Source organism: Corylus avellana, chromosome 5 (genome assembly GCF_965113065.1).
Source record: "Corylus avellana chromosome 5, dhCorAvel1.hap1.2, whole genome shotgun sequence".
NCBI classification, from domain to species: domain Eukaryota; kingdom Viridiplantae; phylum Streptophyta; class Magnoliopsida; order Fagales; family Betulaceae; genus Corylus; species Corylus avellana.
Window position 1 is genome coordinate 13,513,320 of NC_142494.1, and position 27,336 is coordinate 13,540,655.

A 27,336-nucleotide genomic window follows, 5' to 3' on the forward strand; every position below is an offset into this window, starting at 1 on the left:
GTTTGTTTTTATCTGTTAAAAAAAAAAAAAAAATTGCTATGTTGTTGTTAAGCATGAGTTAGCTTTACCTGTGGTTTAATTTTCATTGGCTTACTTAACATTTTGAACATATCATCATGTCATTAGGAATCTTAATCCTTTGACTCATTTTTGGGTTAGAGAGACTTCATTTCTTTTGAGTTGATTATCATGAGCACATTAGCATAGAGTCTGTGAGGTATGAAATTTGAACTGAATCATGTGTATCTTGAGATTTGTTGGATGATTTGTTAATGAATATGGCATGCAATTTTTTTTTTTTTAAAAAAAAAAAAAAAAAAAAAAATCATCATCATTTTGAGTCCTAAGTGAGTAACCGGACCTCTTGTCTCATTAAGCATTGAGTGTTCGCGTAAAAATGTGTGAAACTCAAGATTGGTTGATTGTATGGCTAGTTTGGCTTCGTAGCCTTTTTGACTTGAGTCATTAAGCCCATAGAGATGCTTTACGTCTAAGGCCCTAAACCATCTGATTTGGGAGTCATTGGCTTAACACTCGTTACATGGGTCGATTAGAAAGCATAAGGGAGCTAAGCATTGCACAGCCAACATAAAAAAAAAAAAAAGAAAAAAGAAAAAAGAATGCATATCTTGCCTTGGTTGTTTCATTTGATAGGGATTCCAACGAATTTTGAGGTATTTATCTTAAGAATAAATTGAAGCCTCATGACTGTATGCTAATTTCCCTTTGCACCTATTTGAGCATTTGTTGTCTCAACTGTCCATTTATGAGTTCTTTAATTATGGGTTCCCTAATGATTATGACGATAGTGTTTGTCTTGTTATGAATGAGATCCATGGTTTGTGCGAAACTTTATTCTTTTCAATGACATAGAACTAACAATGTTTATGGGTATCATTTCTGTTAAACCCTCACGAGACTTTACTCGTCCACTAGGGATGCCTAGGGGTTTGAAAGGCTTGTTGCATATGCTAAATGCAATCGTCTCTCCCACGACAGCGGACTTATGTTTCTTGCTTTCATTTTGTTTTTCATTTTGTTTTGCTAAGGGACTAGCAAAATGTAAGTTTGGGGGTATTTGATGAGTACCAAATATTGCATATTTGGACCCCTTAATCTGCATTTACTAAGCCTTTAGTTTTATTATTTTCTGATGTTTTGGTTAGTTTTTGTGTTTTAGTGTTTTGTAGGTTGCTAAGGGAAAACTGCGCCTCTAATGGGAAAAATCCATTAATTCTAGGGCTTAAGACACTTCAGGGAACATTGGCAGCAAATTTGGATCGAGCGATGAATCGCACTCGATGAGTCCCACTAAAAAGGCCATATCTAGAGTTGTAGAGCTGGGATTGAAGCGATCTTGGTGTCATTGGAAAGCTAACTCAAAGATCTACAAAATGATGTTTCACTAGAGTTGTCTAATGCCACAGGTAGTGCGTTCGAGCGCACATATTGTGTGATCGATCGCACTTGTGCTCATTGAAAGTGGAAAGTGCATGCTCGAGTGCGATCGAGCGCACTCGGCCGACCTGGCAGCACTGAAACCCTAAAATTAGGTTATAAATACCATTATTTTCTATTTTAAATGGACAGAGATGCGCCAGGGGTGCCTTACTTTGTCAATTTTTGACTTTTCTTGGTTTTTGGAGCTTTGAACTCCAATTCTATTATAAGTTTTATGTTTTTTTCATGATGTCAATTCATTTTGTTATGATTTTTGTTATCATGAGAGGCTAAAAGCCTTCAACTAAGGTTGAAGATGAAGCCTTTTCATTGATAAACATTCATGTTCTTGTCATTTTATGAATTCAATTCGATGTTTAATAAAATTGTAGTTCAAAATTAATTCAATTGCTTGATTAATTTCATTTGATTGAGACTTATATCCATTGTGATCTACGGATACAGTGGATGATTTGTTTTTTATTCTTGCAAAGTTTTATATTCGTTGTGTTTCATCCTTGCATACATCGAATGATTTGATTGAGACTTATATCCATTGTGATCTATGGATACAGAGGATGATTTGATCTCAATTTTATATTCGTTGTGATTTGTTTAACGGTGGATTGATTGAATGATTATGCATGTTTATGAAATTTGAACAATGTATAAAACCAATTGTTTGTCAGGTGTATGCATAAAATGCAAGAACATGTCGTTTGATTTGGTGATGCGGATTCGGAAAACCTTAGTGTTTTCCATTAATTATTTTTAAATCAACTTGTTTATTTTATTTTGCACAACACAATTTGAAAATTCAAAACTAGGTTGAAATAGGGTTAATTTAAATTAGAAAATTGGTTTTTGCAACACAACTCCTTGTGGTTCGACCTCGCACTTGCACACACTTTATTGCAAACAACTCATGCGCTTGTGAGTACAATTAAATTTGTACATCATGCACGTTCCCTCATCTCAGGCTGAGCTATGGCTCTATTAGCATATGTAATGACCCAAAGAAAAGCATTAGCCACATCTGCGCTATTATCCCAAAAGAACTAGTAAATTTGGAGGTCCCTAGAATTCATTATAAAGCCCAGTTTGACCTAGTAACTAGGCAATATCTTTATAAACCACCCACTCTGTGTGAGCTTCTTCTCATCTTCCCAATATGGGACCGGGGTATTACATCAAATCACTTACAAATAGCAATTTGTGAAATAAGAAATTACAATTTGTGCAAAGTGAACTAACACATAATTAGGCTTCACATTAATTCCAATGTAAATGAATCAGCATCTTGGAATTTATTGGACTTCCTATAAGATAAAACAACCAAGGCATATATTTTCTCTTTTTTTTTTTTTCTTTTTTTTTCTTTTTCTATAGTCTGTTCTAATTGACCCATGTATCGAGTGTTAAGCCAATGCCTCCCAAACCAAATGGTTTTAGGGCATTAGGTGTAAAGACACTTCTAAGGACTTACTAACTCGAGTCAAAAAGGCTACGAAGTTAAGCTAGGCATGTTATCAATGTTGGCACGCATACAACACTTCCCAATACACCTCATTACCTATGCAACATCATTGTTGTGTTTCTTCAATTTTTGAGTCTTCCTTTCCCTTCACACTTTTATGGTTTTATTCTTCATTTTTTCTGGTTTTCTTCTTTCTTTTTTCACCTCCCTACCTTAGTCCACTGCCATCTTCAGTTACACAGGAGAAGAAGAAGCATCTTTGTAGGGGCAGGAGCTCTTCTGCCCACCTTTTGCTTGCAATTGAGCAAGGGCTAGGAGGAGAGGACTGGGGAGGAATATGAGCTAAGCCTTTAAAAAAAAAAAAAAAAAAAAAATCTACATGTAACAAATGTTTTTCAAAATTTTTGTAGGGGCGGCTCCCTTGCCCTTAGCCCTTAGAACACTAGTAGAAGATACCCTATATCCCATTATTTTCCCTATGTTTAGATAAAATTTCAAAAAAAATCACAAAAATTCTCCCACATTAGTTTCCCTAAATTTAACCAACACCCTTGGGTAGGTACAGTGTTTCCCAATGTATAAGGATACATTATTTTAATATAAACATTCCTCTTTCCTCTTTCCTCTTTCCTTTTTCCTCTACATCTTTTTGTCTTTCAATGGAATTGTGTTGGAATTTTGTGTAAAATATGAGGGTAGGTAAGGAACTTGCATTTTGTAAGGAAATAATATTTTAATGGTATAGGGAAATGTAAGGGAAGCTATTGTGAAATTGTTAAGTGCCAAAATATTCATATTTTAGCCCTTAAACTTATGTGTTAATTCCTTAGTGTTGTTAGTTTAGGTCATTTTATTCCTTTTCCGTATTTTCTATGTCTTTGTAGGCCTTTGGAAGAAAATGAACAAAACCTGGAAGTATTGAGCTTAAAGAGCAAATTTGGGAAAAGCTGAAGGTTCTGGTAGTGCGATCAATCACAGGAGACCTGCGATCAAGCGCACTGCGATCAAGCGCACACGGGCTGCGATCGATCGCACCCGTGCGCTGGAGAACAATGAGCAGAATGCCCTTTTTCTCTATATTAGGGTATTCCAAGTTCCACTTGTAATAGGACTAAACCCTACGAATTTTCTAGGTTTGCTAGTGTAACAAGGACTTCTAAAGCCATATAAATAGACCTCTAAACCTTGAGAATAATCATCCTTGAATAGACACAACTTTGAGGGAGGAATTTGGAGGCTACTTCTAAGAGCAATTTTCGGTTCTTTCTTTCCCTTTTCTTTTTAGTTTTATTTTCATTATGTGTAACTAACTCTTTAGGAGGGTTAGATTGAAGCACTAATTATGCTTATATAATATTTTAATATTGGCGTCTTTGTGATAATCATATTGCGTTGCTTAACTTGATTAATTCCTGTTTACTTGAATTCCTCGTATGTGTTTGTCTGATCACATATGCATGTGGTATGAACTAGTTAATTAAATCAATTTAGATGATCGAGTCCTGGGTTTAATAAGAGTAACAAAAGAAATCCACACCGGGTTCTTGGGTTAATTAACATGAGGAACCAGAAGTAGACACCCATGCCCTAGGCCCCATGTGTTTGTCGATTTCCACAAATTTATACTTTCTTAAAGAACAACTTAGTAGACACCCATGCTAAATCATTTTAAAAAACAAAGAATTAGAGTAGACATTGATGCCCAATTCATTGCTTAGGGAAATCAATAGCTTAAGGAGTAGACACCCATACCCTGAGGTTGGCAAATATTAAGTATTCATAATATGATTGGATCATTGGCATATTGTTATATTATCTAAGTATGATTAGGGGTAGATATCAAAGCCCTACCTTTAGCTTTTCATTTCTCTTTATATCTTTTTATTTCTTTTCCACAATATCAATTTAGTGACAATTTGATTTTTTTATCAATTCTAAAACAAAATCAACAATCCTCGTGGGATCGATCTCGTACTTGCTATACTATACTATTGTTTGATCTTGTGCACTTGTGAGTAAAACGTACCAAGTATTTGCCTATCAATTTAGGTGGGTATTTGGCACAACAAGTTTTTGACGCCGTTAGCGGGGATTGTTTGATTTTGTTTCGAATTATTTTCCTTAGTTTATTTTTGTTGTAATTTTTTCTCTTTTTCTAAGTTTTTCAGCAGTACTATTCTGCCTCCAGAGGTGTGATCGAGCACACCTCACGGAGCGATCGATCGCACATCTGGACAGCAGCACAGTTACTATACTAATTATAGATCTGATTTTTTTTTTTCTATTGTTTCATGCAGGGTCATTCGAATCTGCATATTAGTAAGTATTCTTTTTATCGTTTTTATTTTTTTATTTTAACTTTTTATTATTTTATTTTTAATTTCACACGTGTGGGGAGGTATTCCGACACCCCATGGACCATGTTCATTATGCCATGACCCTTATCACCATGTTAGAGAATGTCTTACAATGAGACAAATTTCTAACAAAATTAATGGGCATAAGAACACATCGTTCTCTAGACAGGAGAACGATAACTATCTTGATTCCTACAACCGAACATGGAGCCAATAGTCAAATTTCCCGTGGCAAGCTCAAGCTCCTAGAAATCATGCTCCACAATTTAATGAACTGCTTCATCAATCATATCTGCAGTTCTATGATCATTCATTTTTCTCTCAATCAGCTCCACCACTACAAAATCAGATGGCTGCCATGCAGTAGACATTAAATATGATTGTAAACTCCATGACTACTAAAAACATCTCTCCTATTCAGCCAGCCACCCAACTCTAGGTATGTGCCATATGTTCTCATTCTGATCATTCTTCTGAAACTTGTCCTTTGTATTTATCTGCAAATCAGGAGCAAGAATCAAAGCTGGATAAACTGGAGAGTATGATACACACCCTGGTAACTTCGCAACAGCAATTTATGACTGATCAAAAACAAATCAATACAAGGGCCAATCAAGCATTTCAAAGAACTAATCAAGCGTTTCAAAGAATTGATCAAGCCATTCAAAGACTGAAAGCACAAATGGGACAATTGGTCAAGGAGCTGAGTGCATCTCCCATCAATTGGCCTCAACAATACCAAGAAGAAGAGTGTCAAAAGCAGTTGATGGAAAACCCCAATGGACAATACATGGAGGAAGAGCGCACCTACTATCATACGCAATCTGTCACACTAAGGAGTGAAGAGGTGGTTGAAAATCAAGTTGAAGAGGGGAAGGAGGAGCAAACCGAAGTTCCATAGGAGCCACATCAGGAAAAAGAAGAAAGCACTAAGATTTTTTTAACATTAGCTCTTATTCCCGAAACATCTAGAGGCCAAGAAAGAAGTCTGTTAGAGCTACCACATGAGCAAATTGAGGACATCAAGATAGAGAAGCTTCCTGAGCTTTCCTCCTACTTTATTCCAGTTCATGATTCCCCTCGGATGAGAAACTATTTAAGAAAACTCAAAGTGGTCCTCTCCGATCTATAGACATTCGGAAGCATTTTGCAATAAGAAGAATTCATTTCCTTTGGTGCAAGAGAAGAAAAGACTCGTGCTTCAAGTTTAAAGTGCCATAGTCTGGCTGAAGACGTTAAACTTAGCGCTCATGGGAGGCACCCCATAGTTTATATCTTTCTATTTGTTTATTTTTTAAGTTTGTCTTTAGTTTAGTTTTTTTTTTTTTTTTTTTTTTTTTTTTTTTTTTTTATTTTAGTGTTTTATTTTGCAGGGACAAGTATGCTTCAGTCCAAGTTTGGGGGTGTGCTATGAGCCATGCTATTCCAAACAATTTTGCCCATATCCCGGGTAAATTCTTTCCATATTATAGACACATTGAAGACAATGTGTAATTTAAGTTTGGGGGTATGAGAGACACTTTAATCACACTTTGTCCCAGTTTTATTTTATTTTTATCTTTTGTTGTTTATGAAAAGAAAAAAAAATCCCTTTTTTTTATTTTTTGTTGTTTGTGAAAAGAAAAAGGAAAAAAAAAATGCATAATCTTGCTTGTCTTAAAATTTTGGTTGATCTTAAAAATTGTGATTTGAGTTCATTGGTGAGCTTAAAATTTTGAACACATGATCTAATAATTGAGTTTTTCAGTTTGGTTACTTACTTAGAACAATTGAGAATTTACATGTTTGATCTAATCTTACACAAGCACATTAGCACATAATTTGTGAGGTATGACATAAAAGTTTGATGTGTGTGTTTCTATGTCTTGGGTAACTGGATTATCTATTAGAAGGATACTTTGACATATATATATATATATATATATATATATATATATATATATATATATATTGTGTTATGTGTGTGTGTGTGTGTGTGTGTGTGATAAAAATAAATAAATAAATAAATAAAATGATGACCATTGATAAGCTTTTCACTAAATAACTAGACCTCTTGCCTCAAAGCATTGAGTGTTCACGTCAAAAGGTGAAGAATTTTGATTTGGTTAATGTCATGGTTAGTTTGGTTTTGTAGCCTTTTTGACTTGAGTTAGTAAGTCCTACGGGTGTCTTTACACTTAATGCCCTAAAACCATCTGGTTTGAGAGTCATTGACTTAATACTTGATACATGGGTCAATTAGAAAGCTTAAGGGAACCAAACATTGCACAACCTGATGAAAAATAAAATGAAAAAAAAAAAAATATATGCTATTGTTGTTCATTCTAATAGGGATTTCAATGAACTTTGAGGTATTGAGACATTGCTCATTGGAAATAATTCGAAGCTTCATATTTATGTGCTAGTTCACTTTACACTGTTTTCGAACCTGTGATGTCTTACATGTCTTTTGTAAGTGATTAAATTTTAGAATTCCAATTCATTGTGAAGATGGAATTTATCTTTTTAAGTTTGTTAATGAATGAAAATCATTATTTTGAGTGATACCTTAATTTTGGATAATATGAACTTGTGCATAATGTTTGTGGGTAACATTTCTGGAAAACCCTCACAAGACTTCACTCGTCCTCTAAGAAATTCCTAGGGGTTTAGTATATGCTAAATGCGATCATACATCTCACGAAAGATGAAGTTGTCTTTTTGTTTTCTGTTTTTCATTTTGTTTTTATTCTTGTATTGCTAAGGGACAAGCAATATGTAAGTTTGGGGGTGTGTTAAGTGCCAAAATATTCATATTTTTGCCCTTAAACTTATATGTGTTAATTCCTTAGTGTTGTTAATGTATGCCATTTTATTCCTTTTCTGTATTTTCTATGTCTTTATAGGCCTTCGGAAGAAAATGAAAAAAATCTAGAAGTATTGAGCTTAAAGAGCAAATTTGGGAAAAGCTGAAGGCTCTGGTAGTGCAATAGATCACAGGAGACCTGCGATCAAGCGCACACAAGCTGCGATCGATCGCACCCGTGCGCTGGAGAACAATGAGCTGCGGCCAGAATGCCCTTTCCTTCCATATTAGGGTATTCCAAGTCCTACTTGTAATAGGACTAAACCCTACGAATTTTCTAGGTTTACTAGTGTAACAAGGACTTCTAAAGCACCTCTAAACCTTGAGAATAATCCTCCTTGAATAGACACAACTTTGGGGGAGGAATTTGGAGGCTATTTCTAGGAGCGGTTTTCGGTTCTTTCTTTCCCTTTTCTTTTTAGTTTTATTTTCATTATGTGTAACTAACTCTTTAGGAGGGCTAGATTGAAGCCTTAATTATGCTTATTTAATATTTCAATATTGGTGCTTTTGTGATAATTATATTGCGTTGCTTAACTTGATTAATTCTTGTTTTCTTGAATTCCTCCTATGTGTTTGTCTAATCAACATATGCATGTGGTATGGACTAGTTAATTAAATCAATTTGGATGGTCGAGTCTTGGGTTTAATAAGAGTAACAAAAAAAATATACACCGGGTTATTGGGTTAATCAACATGGAGAACCAGGAGTAGACACCCATGCCCTAGACCTCATGTGTTTGTCAATTTCCACAAATTTATCATTTCTTAAAGAACAACTTAGTAGACACCCATGTTAAATCCTTTAATAAAGAAAATAATTAGAGTAGACACCAATGCCTAATTCGTTGCTTAAGAAAATCAATAGCTTAAGGAGTAGACACCCATACCCTTAGGTTGGCAAATATTAAGTATTCATAATATGATTGGATCATTGGCATATTGTTATATTATCTAAGTATGATTAGTGATGGATATCAAAGCCCTACCTTTAGCTTTTCATTTATCTTTATATCTTTTTATTTTTTTTCACAATATCAATTTAGTAACAATTTGATATTTTCATCAATTCTAAAACAAAATTAACAATTCTCGTGGGATCGATCTCGTACTTACTGCACTATACTATCGTTTGATCTTGTGCACTTACGAGTAAAACGTACCAAGTATTTGCCTATTAATTTAGGTGGGTATTTGACACAACAAAAATATATTTTGATAGAGGAAGTAAAAAGTAGTTTTGTTTTTTTAAACTTAGAAAAAATCAAAGAAAGTTGCTGCTAATGCTCTTGCCTATAGCCGCCACTAGTAATACCTATATGAAAATATATAGTTATATTATTTACCTATTTTGATAAGTTGTTATACTGTCCAAATAACATTAGGGCACCATAGTAAGTTATGTAAAAGTCAAAAGTGACAAAAGTGTTAATATAGGTTTAAGCAATTTTATACTAATTTACTCTCTCATTTACGAAACTGTATTGCAGTAATCACTTGTGAGGATACTCTATGAGAGTTCTGAAGTGTAAGTATAAATTACTTATTGAGAAATGATACTAATTTTTATAATATAATAATTGCAAATTTATTTATCAACTGCTTAAGTGTATGCGTGTGAATGGCTGCGGTATTCCATTTTTTAAATAGCTGCAACTGCAACCGATGGTTATGTGGCTACTGAAGACCAGTTATAAATTGGTTATTAGCCGTTTTCATAAATAATTTCATCATGTTTTTCTTTAATATAAAACTTCAAATTTGTTAATTCAAAAGAGAAACAATGTTCATACTTCAGTAGTTAATTAAAACTACTAAAGTATTAAGGCCATTATTTATTTGTGATTTATCTCATATCTCATATCTCAAATGTGATCCGAGAATTATATATGTTAATTCATAATTCAAACAATTATAAATCCAAAACATTACAAATCCAAAATACTACAAAATTTAAAACAATTACAAATCCAAAATCAATCTAAACCCAATTTCTTCTACAAGGGTTCCATAAAACATCATTACAAATTCAAAGTGGATGTTGATATTGATCTACGACTATGGATCTACGGTTTTAAAGTAATTTTATCAAAAATATAATATAAAAAAATTCGGTTACCCGATTACCCAGCTATTAACCAGATTTCTAAATGCCTATAATCGGTACCACAACTAGCTTAGGCGGTTATCCAGTTATCCAGTTGCGGTTATTTCTGGTTATCTAGTTATCGGGTTAGTGATTTTAGGTGGTTATTTAGCGGTTAATAACTACCCCGCTTATACACCCATAAATCCTAATATTGTGTATACCGTTGTAACTAATGAATATTTTATTAACAAAGCTGATGAGTAGCAGGGAGTGAGATGACTGCCAGTAGGATCATAGGCTCCTGTAAAATATTTAATAAAAATAAAAACTAGGACCATAAGTTTCCAGCAACAAATAAATAAGCTTTATATGGTGGGAGTGTCTGCTCCAAAAATATTTGTTAACCGACTGTCGACTCTAAATAAGTCGAGTGAAAGAAAAGAAATAAGATTCTGCATTTAAAATTGTCATTGCATCCATCATTGATTGCTTTGTATATATATATATATATATATATATATATATATATATATATATCTTTGATTGCTTTGTATATATATATATATATGGACGTAGAGTTATACATATTATTAACTTTTCATATGCTTATCTTATCAGTTGTGTTAATGGTCTCTGTTTGGAGATCTCTTTAGCTGTTAATATAAACATATGACGAGAGTATTTTCTCAATGAATGTTCATAATGAAATCAGTAATCCTTATACTATTGAAACCAGTTGACTCACTTAAATTGCCTATGTTATTATGGTACTATCCACAATCGCATAGTTGGATGTGCAGGAACGGAGGAAGAAGATCTGGTCAGCTCAAAATCTTATGCCTCCTGATGTATATGATTGAGGCTATCTATTGCCTCTTTACCATGATATACTAACATGTTTAGTTTATCTCTTTCTATGTAATTTCTTTTATTTCCTGTGCATATGTACGTGTTCATTTATTATGTATTACTAACGGAGGTATTGATTTTGTCTTTTGTCCATAAGTTGGGTACTAGATTTGTCATGTTTTAAAACTCAGGGTGAAAAAAATAAAAAAGTGAAAACCCAGATACCAAAAAAGTTATTAACCCTTATATTAATTAAGACTTTAATTATATTTGCAACAGTGTTGCCTATGGCGCGCACATATGTTATTACTTTGGTGTATATTTAATATGTAAGAACATCATGTTCATATTTATTTAATTGAAGTTTACAGCATAGTGAATCCATTTGTTGTAGTGAATTCTATATGCAATTGAAATTTCCATGACAACAGTAAGGGCATGCATTTATGTCAATCAGCGTTCAGCCCCATGGGAATCATATCCCATAAAAAGGGAAATGTAATTCTTGTCTGTTTCCAACCTCAATTTCGGCTAAAATATTTTTCAAATTTTTAATTAGTAACAGAAGCCTTTTTAACTTCTTGGTAACCCCATCATAGAAAAGAGTAATATTCTTCGTACCCATCTTACACTGATTGATGTAATGTGTTTTAAGTAATTTTTCTTTATTTTTACATAGCTAATATGAAAAGTCACTTAAAACATATCACATCAGCCTGTGTGAAATAAGTGTAATAAATGAGTACAAAGAGTAGCGTAATCTCACATAAAATTATGGACATAAAATAAAATAAGAAGGAAGCATTGCACTTAAACTAATGAATTGCTGAGATCATGATCTGAATTGAAAATAAACTAGCTGATGCTTTGGGGGTATTCCCTTCCTTGAGAAAGAAGAAGCTCAAGAAGAGTGAAGACCAAATTCAAATGAAAAGCGAGGGTTTTGGGTTGAATGGCAGAGATGAGCAAATAGGTGGGTGGGGAGCAAATTGAATCCCATTCACCAGGTGAAACTGACTTCTGACTAAGCGACTCCCAAGTAGGGCACCTCATCAACGATGAGGGTTTGTCATTTTACCTACTAAAAGGAGCAGAGGATTCTTAATATCTGAGAAAAATGGCCCCTTGGCATTCACATTTATGGGTCCCTTTTGCCTTACATTTCTTTCCCCAGTACTTGTGGTTTTATGTTTTTCTGTTCTGGCAGTCGATGTAAAAAAGAGAGACACAAGGTTTGTGAGGGAGAACAGTCATAACTCCTCCATTGACAGCCATGGTTTGTGAGGAAACTCCAAAAGCCATTGCAGCAGATACCAGCATAAAAGCCAACTTTTACATCGAAGTATTTCTGGAACATAACTCACTTCTCTAATGAAACAATAATAATATATCCAACAATCTCCACACTAACGAAAGCTAATTCCAAAAACCACAGATGATGTTATAAGAGCAGATCAGATCAGATGTCATAATTACTCAAATAATACAACATTATAACATTCCGCTGACCAACACAACCAGATTTAGCCTATCTAGTCACATACAAAGAAGCTTCTTCTAACTCTCGCCCCAATGTCTAGCTAATTTAGACGAACTGCTATGGTTAGTCTTGGGCTGCCTGTCATGATGAAATGGAATTTATATTCATGAGCTGTAGGTGCAGTCACGCACGAGAGAGAATACCTATAATCATCACAATATATATGGACACCTTTTACATATTGAGACAGGAATACCTCTACAAAATCACATGGTAAGGTCTTCATTTTATACTACTACGCTGCAATCACCCTTTGCAATATCTTCACGATTTTCAGGAGATGACGGTGGAACAACATCTAATGCTTCTTTATCAGTCTGTGGATCATTCTCACTTGAAAACTGAGAATAATCTACCTCATTAGTTGGAACAGAAAGCTCTGATTCAGTAAACTTCTTAGTTGCATCACCTACTTTAGCTGCAAGAGAGTGATGCGATTCAACAACCTCCTTACTTTCGTCACCAGCCTCATTACTTGCGACGGACAGCTGTGTTTCAGTAACCTCCTTAGTTATGTCATGAAGCTCCGAGTCACCAATCTCTTTAGTTGCATTAGAAAGTTGAGAGCCGTTCACCAGCTTCGTTGCTTCAGAAAGCTGCGGGTCCTCAACCTCCTTAGGTGCTTCAGGAAGCTGCTTATCATCAACATTAACAGCTGCATGGCTTAGCTCTGCATTTTCTTCCTTACCAGCTGCATGGCTTAATTCTGCATTTTCTTCGAGACCAGCTGCATGGCTTAGCTCTCCGTTTTCTTCCTCACCAGCTGCATGACTTGGTTCTACATTTTCTTCCTCACCCAAAGCATGGCCTGGCTCTGAATGTTCAACCTCAGTATCTGCATTGCAAAGCTCTGCATTCTCACCCTCATCTGTTGCACGAATTAGCTGCAAATCATTGACTTCACTATCTATAGGACATATCTGCAACTGATCCACCTCTCTATCAGAATGGGTTAATTGCAGTTGATCAATCTCCATGGCAGCACCACCAAACTGTGATTGATCATCATCGCTAACTTCATTATTCTGCACTTGTTCATCCTTCCGGAGACGTTTTCCACTACCCTTCCTCCTTACCCTCTCTTTTCCTCTTACCCTTTTCCCAAGTTCAGTTTCTGGGCTTGCTGAAACTATGACTGGACCTCCAATTTGGTCCCTCAGACACTCATGTGCAATATATCTGATCCTTGAAATTGATTCAATTTGTTGGGGATCCAACCCTTTTGTTGAGAACGTATCTGCTATGTGCGCAATATCCCTCAAACCAGCATTCTGCAAAAGTTTTTCAAAAAATAATTTAAACATATAAGATTTATTTACAATTGCTCACAAACATAAAGAAATTGATACAGCAGAGACTTACTGTTCTTTGAAACTCAGATGAAAGAGAAATAGGTCTTCCTACAAATTTACGAGTGATTCTCAGATACCATTGCATGTACTCACTCTCATCTGCACAATCATCACCTTCCACAATATGGAGTCGTCGGTCAAACCATTCTTTAAGCTCCGACTCCATTTTCCCTGACAAGTCAACCCCACCATCAACGCCACGACTCTTTCTCTCCCATCGCTGCACATCTTCTGGAATCGATTGAAGCATGCCATATTGCCTTAGGCAGCGATTTGGGAGATGTCTTTCTGCCTTGTCAAAGCATATCAACATTGTCCTGGACCTCCCAAGAATTAGAGTACTTTTAATATCTTCAGGAATTACCATACTGTCCATATTTTTGTAAGGAAGCCACTCCACCTATTTGTTAACACCATACCAATTGCATAATATTTTCTAGGTATTCAATAAGAATATGAGATGAGCAACATATATGAAAACTTACATCACAATTTTTCAGGGAATCCAAAGCCTTACGGTAAAAAACTACATCACGGTTTGCTGTTGGGCCACTTTGTTTTCCTTTCCACCTTAATACAAATGGAAAGCGATCATGCATCGGATCATGATTGAGCTTTGGTCGCCCAACATTGAGGTGAAAGTAACTCCAACACTGCAGAAGTATTACAATTTATCAAAGGCAGCATTATGCATTAGAGGCCAAAGGCACCAATGAAGGAGGGGGACATGAAAAAAGGACAGGCACATGAAAATAACCTGTAGTAGAGTCAAACAGCCGCTGATAGTACTTTGAGATCTAAGAGAGGCATTTCCAAGGGCCCTATACAAGAATGCCAGCGCAGCTGCCCCCCATGCATAATTTCCACATTGCTCAAAATTCCCAAACAATGGAAGATACATGACAGGGACTTTATTTCCGGTAGTAGTGGAAAATATTGTGCTGCCTACAAGATATAGAAGGTAAGCACGTGTATGCTGCTCAATCAATTCAATTGGTGCATCTTCAGGACATCGAGAAAAGAACTCTTTCAACCAACTTAGCTTCACCATTCCACCACTTGTGTAACCAGACTCTGGAGCTCTCCCAAGATACTTTTCACAAACCGAGCTGCACGTGGTGTATGTTATACCTATTACAGGTTCTCCATCAATTGCCAAACCAAGCAAGAGTGCAACATCTTTAAGGGTTACGGTCATTTCTCCAACATTCAAGTGAAATGTATTGGTTTCTCTCCTCCACCTCTCAACTAGTGCAGAGATAAGGGGGTTGTCTAGACTAATTGCCGGAATCAATTTCAAGTAGCCAAATCCAGCCTTCTCTACCAACTCAATCTGTTTTGTTGTAAGTGTCCATTGATCAAGCTTTGAAGTGTGCTCGTGACATCTAAGTGCACCACGCTCCTGTCAATGCATTAATGAAGCATTATTACATACAGTAAGTATACTACTGAAAAGATTTCTCTGATGAAAAACACAAGTAAAAAGATAAAAATTAATCAAGCTTTTTGTGATGGTAAGCTGTACCTGCCCTTCCCATACTGCTGATGACACATGTTTATCCTGATCATAGAGTATGGAACTATCAACTGGTCCAGGATTGGTCGCATAGGGGTCCATCACTACTAAATCCATCAGGACCACTGAAAAAAAACTGAAGCAAAAAATGAAAACATTAGACCCATGAATTAACTTGAAGCTCATGTTAACATATATAATCTGATTGATGCAATTATAAGAATCAAAATAAAAATGAATTATAATGCATGTAACTGGGTAGAAATTTTAAATGCAGTACCATGACACTCCAAAAGAGGAATTCATTCAATGTTTTGAACGTGGCTCAAACTTCTCTCAAGCTCGAGTTTACAATATGTGGCTAAGCTTGAACTCAGATCCACTTGACTTTATTTTTTCCCCCCTTTTTATTGCATTTAACCTGAAGGGAAGACGGTAGAGAGATTCCAACATTGACCTCCACTTCATTAAGTATGGTTACTAGCCAATTGTGCTATCCTTTGGGGTTAATCGGCATAACTTTCATGTAGAATCAAGGGTATGCGAGCTTGCATTAAAGTAAAGTTTTGCTTTTAGAGAAAACCAATAGGATACAATATTTAGGACATTGAAAATCAAGTTTTGCTCTTTCATGTACATCCAACAGCAGAGAATATAGACAGAAAGGGAAAAGTACATTTATCCTCCCCAACTACAAAGCAATTTGCAATGTCTCGTCGAACTTTTAATTTGTGCAATGCCCCCTTCCCAAAACTATCATTGAGATTGCAACGTCCCCCTTTCGCAAAAATACCCCTGATAAAAAATTTAGAAAAAAATAATAATAATTTTTCCTGAATTTTTTGTCTTTTTCTTTAATGAATTTTTTGCCTTTTTTTTTTTTTTCTCTGAATATTTTGTCTTCTTTCCTAAATTTTTTATCATTTATCAATTTTTTTTGTGCAAAAGGGAGACATTGCAACCCCGATAATAGTTTGGGAGGTACATTGCACAAATAGAAAGTTTGAGGGGACATTGCAAATTGAAAAATAAGAGCAAAAGCTATGATTTCTTTTATATATATAAGTAAGTAATTCAATTTCATTAAAAGTGCATAAAAATGCAACCCTAGTACACATAAAGTATATAAGAGAAACCCCCTACTATACAGGAAAAGCAGAACAAAAATTCAAGAACACAGAAAAACTGGAAATGGGCAAACGATTGAACTTTGCTATCCATGTGTAGAGTGATTGGAGCAATATATTTCTCAACTCTAACATCTAGGCCTCTCAATCTTCAATACTCCTTGCATTCCGCTCTCTAATTATGAGCTTGAAATATTGAAAGACAAGCAAATTCATTATGTATTCTAAATTCTAATCAAGAAAAAGTATCTCCTAACACCACAATTTTTTTTCTGAAATGAGCTCCTTTTGATTCCATGAAGAATTTCTAAAAATAATAACATAAAAAACCTTCTGCTGCTCTAGTTATCTTGAAAACCTCCTTAAGACAAATGGATGCTGGGGAAAAACTTTTCCTATGAAAACTTTTAAAACTTTTCAGCAATTGAAGAGAGTCCCACTATACAACTTGTCTCCAAATTTTCACACCAATATTTCCTGAAATAAAGACAAATATCACTACCAGGAAAGCTACAGAAGTAACAACTCTATCAGAAAGTATGTACATGAATGTACTCAAGAAAGGAAGTCGCTTTGAACTGGCTTCCTTTCTCTTCCTTTATGCTGTTAAAGAACCAAAGGGGGTAATATTTTCTAAATTTCCAAATGGAAAATTATTCCACTAAATATCTCATCTGTAAGCTGTTTGGTTCTTGAAATGAAGATAGGGAAGGAAGAGATTATAATTGGCTTCCTTTCTTAAACTTTACAAACATTATAAGGAATCTCAATCCCCTTCCCTTGCACTCTCATAAAACCCAACACAGGGGAGGGCTCCATTTATTTCAGTTCATACATTTTGAGGCTTGAAAAAATAAAAATAAAAACTTCACCTTGTATTTTTATTTAGCCTAAAGAAGGGTCATTACAAAATATCAGTCCTACTTAAGCTGGGTCCTACAAGGGGTGGCTTAGTTACAACAGTCCTAAACATTTTTGTTTAGTGTCTGCTCCCAAGACATTAGTAGGTTACATTACAAAATATCAGTTCATAGCTATGAATGTTTTGTCTCTTTGTTTTCGGCATAATGGTTCCTAGATTTTATCCTTTATAAATTTTAATCTAAAGAAAATATTTCAAGCTTTACTCATGATTCAAGTGTTCTTTACTGTGACACTTGAGGAGAACTCATATTGTATCTAAGCATCTTTAATTTGTTTCAAGAGATCACTACTTTTGTATACCTTCTTGTGTAAAGAGATAGATCTTGTTACACCTTAAATCTTCTTTCTTCTCAAGAAAATTTTCCATGACCAAAATATGGTGATAATGATATAAACCAAATTGAACCTTAGGAATCCTTTTTTTGATAAGTAATGTTATATATATCAAAAAGCGTAAGGCGCCCTATCTACACATGAAAACCAATGTTAGCCCACAAAAAGACCCCGATAAGAGAGCCCTAAGCCCCAAAAAAACCCTAGTCCCGCAATACAGACCCCTGAAACCCCAAAAAAGCCCTAAACTCGCAAGGCAGACCTAAACCCTCGCCTTTGCGACTTTGCCCCGACTAGAGCCCCTACCTCGAGCCTTAGGAAAATCTTAGTCTGCAAAATTTTTCCATCAAAACAAACAAATCCTTATCACACTATCGCAATATCTTAACATAAAACTTCACCAAGTAAAAAAGGTACCACTCTTTCTCACGTCGAATTTCCATTTCTCTCACAAACACAGTTTTCCCAGAGAATAAATTTTCAACCAAAACAGAACCTTTGGAATAAGTTACAGAACTCAAAACCCTTAAATTTTATTAAGAAAGAAATCAAGTACTCAAGGTCCAATTGCCACAGAACGCCGAACTTTTTTCACAAAAGTTCAAACTAAAATGCCTTAATTGAAAAGAAAAAAAAAAAAAAAAAAAAAAAAAAACAACTAAAACGAGCAAAACCCTCAGTGTGGTTGAGCCACATACTGAATAATCCTGATTATAATCTGAGCACCAAAAGGAAAATTGCTGTTTGGCTTCCAGGAAAATAAAGGAAAAGAAAGAAAAACAAAAAAACAAAAAAAAAAAAAAAATTACGTTTCAAACTCAGGTGGTATAACGCTTAGGTATGGCACTAGAAAATGGAAGATTGAGGTTGAGGAAGGTATAAAATTTCATTCCTTTTCTTATAGTTTGCCACATTTTCTAGGAAACCAAACAGGCCTAAGCCGATGGATATAAAATTGAGAAACAATAGGAAACACAGGAGGAGAGGGGGGAATATTGAAAGTTAGAAAGGAACCTGGAAAAGCGAATGAGCAAAACGACGCCGGAGAGCAGCGAGTTCGACGAGCACTGAACGAGAAGAGGAAAACCTTGAAACGACGATTGAGGCGTCGTAGCGTAAGGATAGCGTTACGATTGGGATTAAAAAATAGTTTTTTTAAAAAAAAAAAAGAAAAATCTAAAAAACTTTGTGTAACCCGACCCGATTTAATGTAACCTGGGCCTTCAAGGTCTAGGGAAAAAAGAAACCAAAGAATCTGAGACCAAATTTCGTCCACTTACAATAAAAAGAGAGCTATTTTCGTTGGGGCAATTACACTCTACCTTCGATTTGATATTTAAAAATTGATAATATATTCTAATGGAGTTTTTTATTTTATTTTTGCTATGTAGGTATTCCATTTAAAAATTCCGTCTTTTTGGACGGTAGGCCAGTTACGTGCGTCGCACATGGCCTTTAAGCACCAAATATGCCCAATTACCCCAACTTCACCCTTGATTTCCCCAAATTGTCCCAATGTACTTTTAAAAAAAAAATTAATAAAAAAAAAAAAAACAAAAAGAGAAAAAAAATAATAATAATCATTGGGGGTGGCCGGCTTCGCCAAGAAACGGGGCATTCTAGACTTTTCAAATCCTAAAAACTCACTTGTGACACACGTGGCATGTCTACCGTCCAAAAAGATAGAGGTAAAAAGGAATAACTACTAACTGCTTTTGAAAGCGATTAGAAAAAACTACTAACCGTTAACCCCATATATATATATATATATATATGGTTTAAACATATATCTTTCGAAATTTTGCTACAAACTAATTTTATATGAATCTTATAATATTTTCTAAGTATGCTTGAAGGGTGATACAACCAAAATAATATATTGTTTACTCACTAGAGAAAATAATATGGTTACCAATAATTCAATAAAAAACTTTAGAGTGAATAAAAAAACAAAACAAAACAAAACCAAAAAAAAAAAAGAAGAAAGACGTTGATTTTCAAACGACCAAGTGAGCCTCTCTTAAAAGTGTTTATTATTATTATTATCTTTTTAAATGACAAATGTGTAGAGGCCATTTTCAAATTTTCCTTTATTATAAAAAATAATAATAATAATAATTTTTTTTAATAAAATAAAATAAATTGAAAGGCTTGTGGGGTCCACAACACCCACAGGCCCTAATGTGGCTCTGCCATTGCTGTCGGTTAACCGCTTAGGCAGTTAGCAGATTTTACTAACCACATTTTCACCCTTACAAAAAGAAAAAGACGGAAATTTTAAACGGAATGACTACATTGTAAAAAATAAAAAATTAAATTAAATAAATAAACCTCTGATGAAGTATATTGTCAATTTTTAAACAGTGAAAATAGAATCAAAAAGGTGGAACAACTTCGGGAGAATAAAATGTATTTTCCCCCTCTCTTTTTTTAAGGAACTTCATAAAACCTCCCCAACTTCCAAGCGTTTTAAAATTATTTCTCAAATTTTAAAAACTCTCAATTTATAGTATGAAATTTTCAATTTTTTGTAATGCCCCCTTCCGTTATTCTGTTAAATCTTGTCAAAATTTCTTAAATATCCTTTTTCTTATTAATAAAAAAAAAAAAATGCAAAGATTTAGGCGTGGTTTTTTTTTTTTTTTTTTTTGGCAAATTCCATTAAATCCAGACCAATGTCTGCATTTTTACATTTTTTTATTAAAAAAAATATTAGTATTTTAAGAATTTTGACAGTATTTAACCAAAAATACCTAACAAATGAGTGACGTTGCATTAGAAGTTTGACACACTAATTAATTATTTTTTAATTTTATGAGGGTAATTTCAAAATGCGTAAAAGTTCATAAGAGTTTTGTGAAGTTTTTCCATTATTTTTCAGCTTAATTCTGATCGGACCCATAGGCTTCAAATGAAACCTCTCACCCAAAAAAAAAAAAGAAAAAAAAAGGTGTCCTAAAACCTAAACATTATTGAAAGAAAGTATTAGAATTGAAGACCCAAACTCTCAACAAACATTTTTCTTAATAAGACAGTAAAGCTGCATATGAATTGGCCAGTCTGCTCACATCTTCAAAATACATATTTTTCATGACGACTTCTCGATAATGTAATGATGTCCATCTTTGATTTGATAAAATTTCCAAGAATTAATTGGAAGCCTTCATAAAACACCTTCTAACTTTCACGCATTTTGAAATTACTCTCCAAAGTTCAAAATCTATCAATTTAATGTATCAAACTTTTAATTTTTTACAATCAGCCATTCTGTTAAGATTTTCAATTAAATCTTATCAGAACTTCCAAAATACCCACATTTATATTCATATAGTATTTTGAAAATTTTGATAATATTTAACAAAAAATCATAACAGATGAAAGACACTGCAAAAAAAATTAAAAATTTGATTCATTAAATTAAAAGCTTTTGAACTTTGGAAGATTAATTTGAAAAAGCGTGAAAATTTGTTTTATTCCCCAAGAATTATTTGTCTTCGATAATTATCTGAACAAAGAGAAAATTAGAAATGGCTTGAAAAGATGAGATTACTTTTTTCTTAGTTAGATGGTATTATGACGATTTTAATGGAATAAAACATACTCAAACGTTGGGGACATGCATACCCAAATTCAAATGTTTTCATGAGGATATATATATATATATATATATATATATATATATATATATACACAAAGTAGATACACAAAGTAGAACAATAGCCAATATAGCCCGAGTGATTATTCAAACTGGCCCTTAAAAATAATAATCTCTGAACTCCGCTTCAAAATTCAACTTCCGATCCTTGTAGAAATTAAGAATACGTGCAAAAGTTTACAAATTCAAACATGGAAAACGTAGCAAGTGCAAAAAAGAACAATACCCACTCGTGCGGCAGGGGCAGGGGCAGGGGCAGGGGCAGGGGCAGGGGAGGGACGAGCATGGGAAACTCGTCGGGGAAGCCATCATTGATCAGTCAGCAAAGTGTAATTAGAGAAATGCAAATTTATTTGGAAAAACTTTGCACCAATAGATACACAAAGTAGCATACATTCACTTGGCAGACATGGACAAACAGCTTTCCATCAAGATTGGCCTTCACGTTCAGGGTTGACCTTGGCGAAACCACGAAACCAGATGCCTCAAAACACATTCTTGCCAACAACACAAAAAAGTTCTCTAAAAAAATCACCATAACATAAAATTGCTTTTTGTCAACATGTACCGGCACTTCTCCGGCCCACCACCCGAAAGCCTCTCTTGCACTTCAGCATTAAAGATATTGAGCAAAAGAATATACCATTGGCCATTCCACTCAGCTACATCGATCATGAAAACATTCGCAGGAAGTTGTTTGCATATGCCATTGGCTTGACATCAGGGTGTGGCTGCAAATTTATTAAAAAGGGTGAGAAAAAATCAAACCTTATATAGCACGAGAAAGAAAATGGGAGAGCTATATGAAACAAAGAGTTACTGACCACTGCTGAGAATGTAACAATGTTAGGCTTCAAATCAGGCGCTTCAAAACGAATAAAGGCACCCTTGTTACCCATCTGCAACACACAAATTACAGACCAACATTATACTCCTTCAGCACTGTAATCCAGATATGCTCAGGATATTTTGAAATTACTACAATGTGATAAAAAAATACAGGACCAACTCAAAAAAATAGCAGATTCTTCAATTTCCAAAAGAACAAGTTAGTCGGAAAACACGATCAGAATAAAAAAATATCAGCCACAACTAAATTACCTGATCACAGTAATTTGGGGCTGAAAATACAGTTATAAGTTTACCATCATGCTCAATTTCATAACCCTCATCCTTTACTTCATGAGATCTCACAACTAAATCTGTCAATTGAATAAAGCATATGAAGTCACTGACTTGAGAACAAAAAAAGATCATTCACTGGAGAAAAGAAACAATTGAAACTTACAGAAATATACCTAAGTTATTTTCCTGCAGAAACCTCTTTGTCACATCCCCACCAAACGCAAGACCAACGCCACGCTTGCTAGGACCTCTTCCTGGGTAAGGTTGTGGATCACTCCATAACAATTCACACATCAAACCTGATGAAATCCAGCTGAGTAAATATATGCCTAGCAATACAAATTAATAAAGCTATATAGAGAAACCTAATAGAAACATAATTCAAATGCTTTTTAACTTCATCTTGCTATGAACAATGGACAAAGTCATTCAGAGAGAAGACAAGCATATGGGTTGGGGGGGCAACAAACGCCACTCACCTTCCTCAGGTGGTTCACAAAACCGGTCAATTGCTCTTATCTCAGAGAGTTTCACCCCATCAACACTAAAGAGACCTCCGTGAACTACAAAAACCTTCTCATTTATTACATGGGCCAAAGGCAAACAGCAGAACACTTCTGCAAATAGTTCAACAAATTTTTCGCTCAATTTGGATCGGACCTCGCCCTCAAAACCGTATATCTTGTTCATGCCCTTGCTCTCGTGATTTCCTCTAGCGAGATATATGGCTGAAAGTAATATGAACAGGTCAAAAAGATATAATATCACGATTTAACAGATTTAACATTAAATTAAATGAAGACATTAAATAATCCACAAAAAATGTTAAAAAGTAATAAGCAGTTTACACATTTCCAGTATGAATTAAACATAGCTATGAATATGACTGCCATAACAAAAAATGCAGATAGCAAATTTTTATTTTTTATTTTTGGATAAGTAAACAAATTCATTAAAAGTGCAAGGGGTGCAACCCTAGTACACGACGAATTGCATAAAAATTGTGAACCAGAAGTGCTGAAATTAAATGACAGAAGGGCCCATAAACAGATGAAGAGTTTATGAAGGTTCACCTGAGGGAGACATGCACTTAAATGCAAACAAAGTGAGTATGACCTCCACAGAAAATGATCCTCTGTCGACAAAGTCACCATTGAATAGATATGGATTCTCATCCGAGGGAAGCCCATTAAGCTCAAAAATATTTAGGAGATCATAGAACTGCAGGCATTATAAAATATATAAATACCGAATTAGTGCGACAGAATCAAGGCAAAAAAAAGCCTTCAAGCAACATGAGGCAGTTTCACGAAATGACCTTACCAACATCATACATCTCAATATGAAGTATCAAACACAGAGCAAGTTAGAAGATTCCCACATCTCATATAATGAATAGCAACACTGATGCCTAAATCGAGTAGAAATATCTTAAATAACGAATTGACATAGAGAAAAGGCAGATGATACTTTGCAGGTGGGCCAATAGTCTTACTGGTCTATTTTTACCGGAAAATATTGATTAACGAAAGCATACAGGACTGTTCGAGTGCTCCCAAGACTCTTTCATGGAATTCCAACAATTTCTCCCACTTTAAATCAAATTGTATACAATCCGCAGTCAGAAATGCTAAAAGTGATAAGGCATCAAAGACAACTGCTTGGGGTTTTAAACATCTGAGTATTCGCATTGTTGGCCATAGAGTGATGGTGGTGGAGGTCTTGTATTTGCTTTGTTTGTTTGTTATGTTCTGAATCATATATAGTAACCAGTTTCTTTTATCATCTACAACTACGCATCATACAAATAATTGTTGCATTACCTAGCAGGCAACAGGCTAATGTTCAATGCAGTCCCATCTGTCATTTAATCCTGATCAGTTATCATTTGGCCTTTCTTCTGAAGAATGGCATTTTCAACATTAACTCAAAACCAAGCACCTATTCAAGTATTGTAAGGATACGAAGTTAATGTAACTACCTGACCGTGTACATCGCCGCAAACAGTGAAATGATTGCCATCAGGAACATTTATATCAACAAGAGAAGGCAAAGCTTGCAACATTTCTCTTGTTTGCAATACAATCTGATAGGCGTATCTACAATGTCAATACCAAAATTCAGAATGAAGAGATTAGAGGAATAATATTTGAACCACATTCATAAAACTGACTTATCACACTTGCTACACATACCGTTTATGTAAGCACTTCTGATTCTTGAAATCATCCATCATTTTCTTCACAAAATCTAGAGTAACTACATCTTCATCAATTCTTGCACCAGAATATTGTGGCTCCACATCTATGTTTGAAATGGAAAATAAATTTCATTAGGCCTGGGAGATAAAAGCAACTATATTAAAAATTATAAACTTCTAAATAATTGGTCTTTACTATCAAATCATGGTCAATTCAAAGCAATTCACAATTACGCACAAATTAAAAACTATAGTCAACTCTAACACAAAACTTTATCTTTATCACACTGCTCACGTCAGCTACACAAATCCTTACAAGGAAACTCCATGTAAGACTCTACTAATAGATCACTGTCAACCATGACTCGTTAGATAAAATTAAATTACATACCTCATAAGTAGCCTAATGCAAATGTGCAACAAAGCAAATCTCCGCAAATACACTACTCTAGGATAACATACCAACAGAAAAGGCTAACCTTTCCATTTGGTGCATAATGTCACACAGTTCTAAAAGAAAGGCATTAAATCTTTTTTTCACCCCTTGAACTATTATGAAACTGCATGATGGTTGGTAACATTTTCAAGGCAAAACACCAAATGAAGTGAATGACTTTACCGATTGCACTTTCTAAGTCCTAAGTGTAAAAAATTTCTGACTTTTGGAAATTATTAGATTGATGGCCATTCTTCTAGTACTTTATTGACTGTGAGCTCAAACCTAGGTCGCGTATTTGACCCTCATGAAAGACACCACCACTGCAGCTACCCCACCAACGTGCCCCAAGGACCACCAGCACCACCACCATTATTGCTACCACTGTGGCCAATGTTGTTCCCACTATCATCATCACTGCTGCCACAACTGCTACTGCCACTGCTGCTACAGCCACTTCAGTGGGCACTGATGATAAACTAGGGCCCGTTCCTATAATAATATATAAAATAGTAATAATTAATACTAAATAACCTTAGATAATATATACCTATAAATTATAGAAATACACACATTAATATCAATCAGACAAGCCTAGCAATAAGACCACCTCAGGGGACAGGAAAGAACTATTCAAAAGATACCTAAAGCCTAGACCCTGCATCCCACACCTAAGCCAACCTCATTTGTCTGGTTAAAAGTGATCCAATAGCCATCATCCCCCACCTCTCCATTCTCTCCATCCCTCGTACCATCTTTGAGGTGGGTGAATCTTCAAAGGGGGGTGTTTTGGTTGGGATAGGGGAAGGAGAGAATGGAGAGGTGGGGGATGATGGCTATTCCAAGTTTGTGCTTAGTGCGATGGGAGCCGCTCCCAGTCTGGGGATGTCTTTTGGGGGTGACAAGAAAAGACTCATGGCTCTATTTTCTGTCGTTGAAAAAGGTCGGTATCTTGAATATGGGGTTTCTGCTTCTAAACCAAAGGGGAGGAAGCTAAACATTTGGAATGCTCCATTAACTTTGATACTAGAGGCAGTGGCTCTAGCAGGGGTAAAGGCGGGACTGTTTTGCGGGTTTTGGGCTTTTTTGGGGTTTAGGGTTCTATTGTGGGAGTCTTAGCATTTCTCTTTTAGGGTTTCTCTCTCTCTCTCTCTCTCTCTCTCTCTCTCTCTTTTCCCTTTTTTTTGTGTTTTTTTTTTTTTTTTTTTGGAGTTCTCTTGTATACTTCCACTAGACAAAACCACAAATCCAACTTTAAATTGATTTCTCTATCAAAAATGGGTCCAAAGAACTCAACTAGAAGATATGCACACAAGCAAGAAACTATGCAAGTTGACCCACTGCTTAAGAGACCAATATAAGATCAACGCCACTACCAGTACTACCATTGCCTCCACATTTAACATCGGCACATTGAAAACCGCCAATGATTCTCAGAGTTCAATCTTCGACGAACAGGACAACCATTGCCACTAAATTGAAATTAGGAGTTTTTAAATCTTCACATTTATCCCAAGTTTAAGCGTCTGCAAGTGCAAAACCTCTAAAGGTATAATGCAAATATTTCCTGCCAGTAATAACTCATAGGATTTACTTTCCATACAACCTCAGCCCTCAAGATTATAAAAATTGCTACAGAAACCAAGCATCTAGATTATACATGTCTAACCCAAAATTGCATCATATTTGTTTTAACTCTTAAAAATCCAGCAGTACACCCTATTAGTAGCTTCACCAAGCAGCCATTTACTATCTTCCTCTAATGCCTTATAGCTGCTCCAACAAACACTAATGTGTTCAATATTTACCCTTCCCTGAATTTTCTAAAACATCCATTAATCAAGCATTTATGTTCATTATTTACATCAACAAAATAAAATGTCACCTATGATAGAATTGCTAAGAAATTCCAGAAACTTCATCGGCATCATTGTTCCAATACTCCAACCAATCTATACTAATAATGCTTTAACATATGCTACATTAGTAACAAGTGATACACAACATTCACACTAACTCATATTTGGAAATCCATTGCAGCATAGAAACTAATATTATTGCAATAGTTAAT

General features: G+C 35.0%; 2 protein-coding genes across 4 annotated transcripts in view; both read right to left on the reverse strand.

Moving 5' to 3' along the window:
- Nucleotides 1-12,477: 12,477 nt before the first annotated feature.
- Nucleotides 12,478-18,949, reverse strand: LOC132181105 (protein MAIN-LIKE 2). 3 transcript variants are annotated; one of them, XM_059594174.2, is made up of 6 exons: nucleotides 18,864-18,949; nucleotides 15,475-15,601; nucleotides 14,707-15,351; nucleotides 14,435-14,602; nucleotides 13,960-14,349; nucleotides 12,478-13,868 (listed from the first exon to the last, which is right to left on the reverse strand). In XM_059594174.2, exons 2-6 carry the CDS (start codon nucleotides 15,580-15,582, stop codon nucleotides 12,825-12,827), a joined length of 2,355 nt encoding a protein of 784 aa, XP_059450157.2. In that variant the 5' UTR covers nucleotides 15,583-15,601; nucleotides 18,864-18,949; the 3' UTR covers nucleotides 12,478-12,824. The 3 variants fall into 3 exon arrangements, with proteins under 3 accessions (XP_059450157.2, XP_059450158.2, XP_059450156.2); XM_059594175.2 differs by lacking the exon at nucleotides 18,864-18,949 and adding an exon at nucleotides 18,659-18,722; XM_059594173.2 differs by lacking the exon at nucleotides 18,864-18,949 and adding an exon at nucleotides 15,746-16,189.
- Nucleotides 18,950-21,836: 2,887 nt separating this feature from the next.
- Nucleotides 21,837-27,336, reverse strand: part of PP5.2 (protein phosphatase 5.2) — a gene marked incomplete in the record, with an annotated part of 15,437 nt that continues 9,937 nt past the window's right edge. Inside the window, 8 exon segments of the mRNA XM_088516534.1 lie at nucleotides 21,837-22,235; nucleotides 22,329-22,403; nucleotides 22,606-22,706; nucleotides 22,803-22,928; nucleotides 23,109-23,357; nucleotides 23,703-23,850; nucleotides 24,611-24,728; nucleotides 24,825-24,933. Of these exon segments, the coding sequence (XP_088372660.1) occupies nucleotides 22,176-22,235; nucleotides 22,329-22,403; nucleotides 22,606-22,706; nucleotides 22,803-22,928; nucleotides 23,109-23,357; nucleotides 23,703-23,850; nucleotides 24,611-24,728; nucleotides 24,825-24,933 (986 nt within the window).

Bases quoted from the DNA above. Each gene is read 5' to 3' on its own strand.
- LOC132181105 (XM_059594173.2), bottom strand. From the start codon at position 15,771: ATGAATTCCTCTTTTGGAGTGTCATG. The intron at 15,602-15,745 runs GTACTGCATTTA...TTTTTGCTTCAG, and splicing joins TCCTCTTTTGGAGTGTCATG to TTTTTTTTCAGTGGTCCTGA. The intron at 14,603-14,706 runs GTTATTTTCATG...ATACTTCTGCAG, and splicing joins GCTGTTTGACTCTACTACAG to TGTTGGAGTTACTTTCACCT.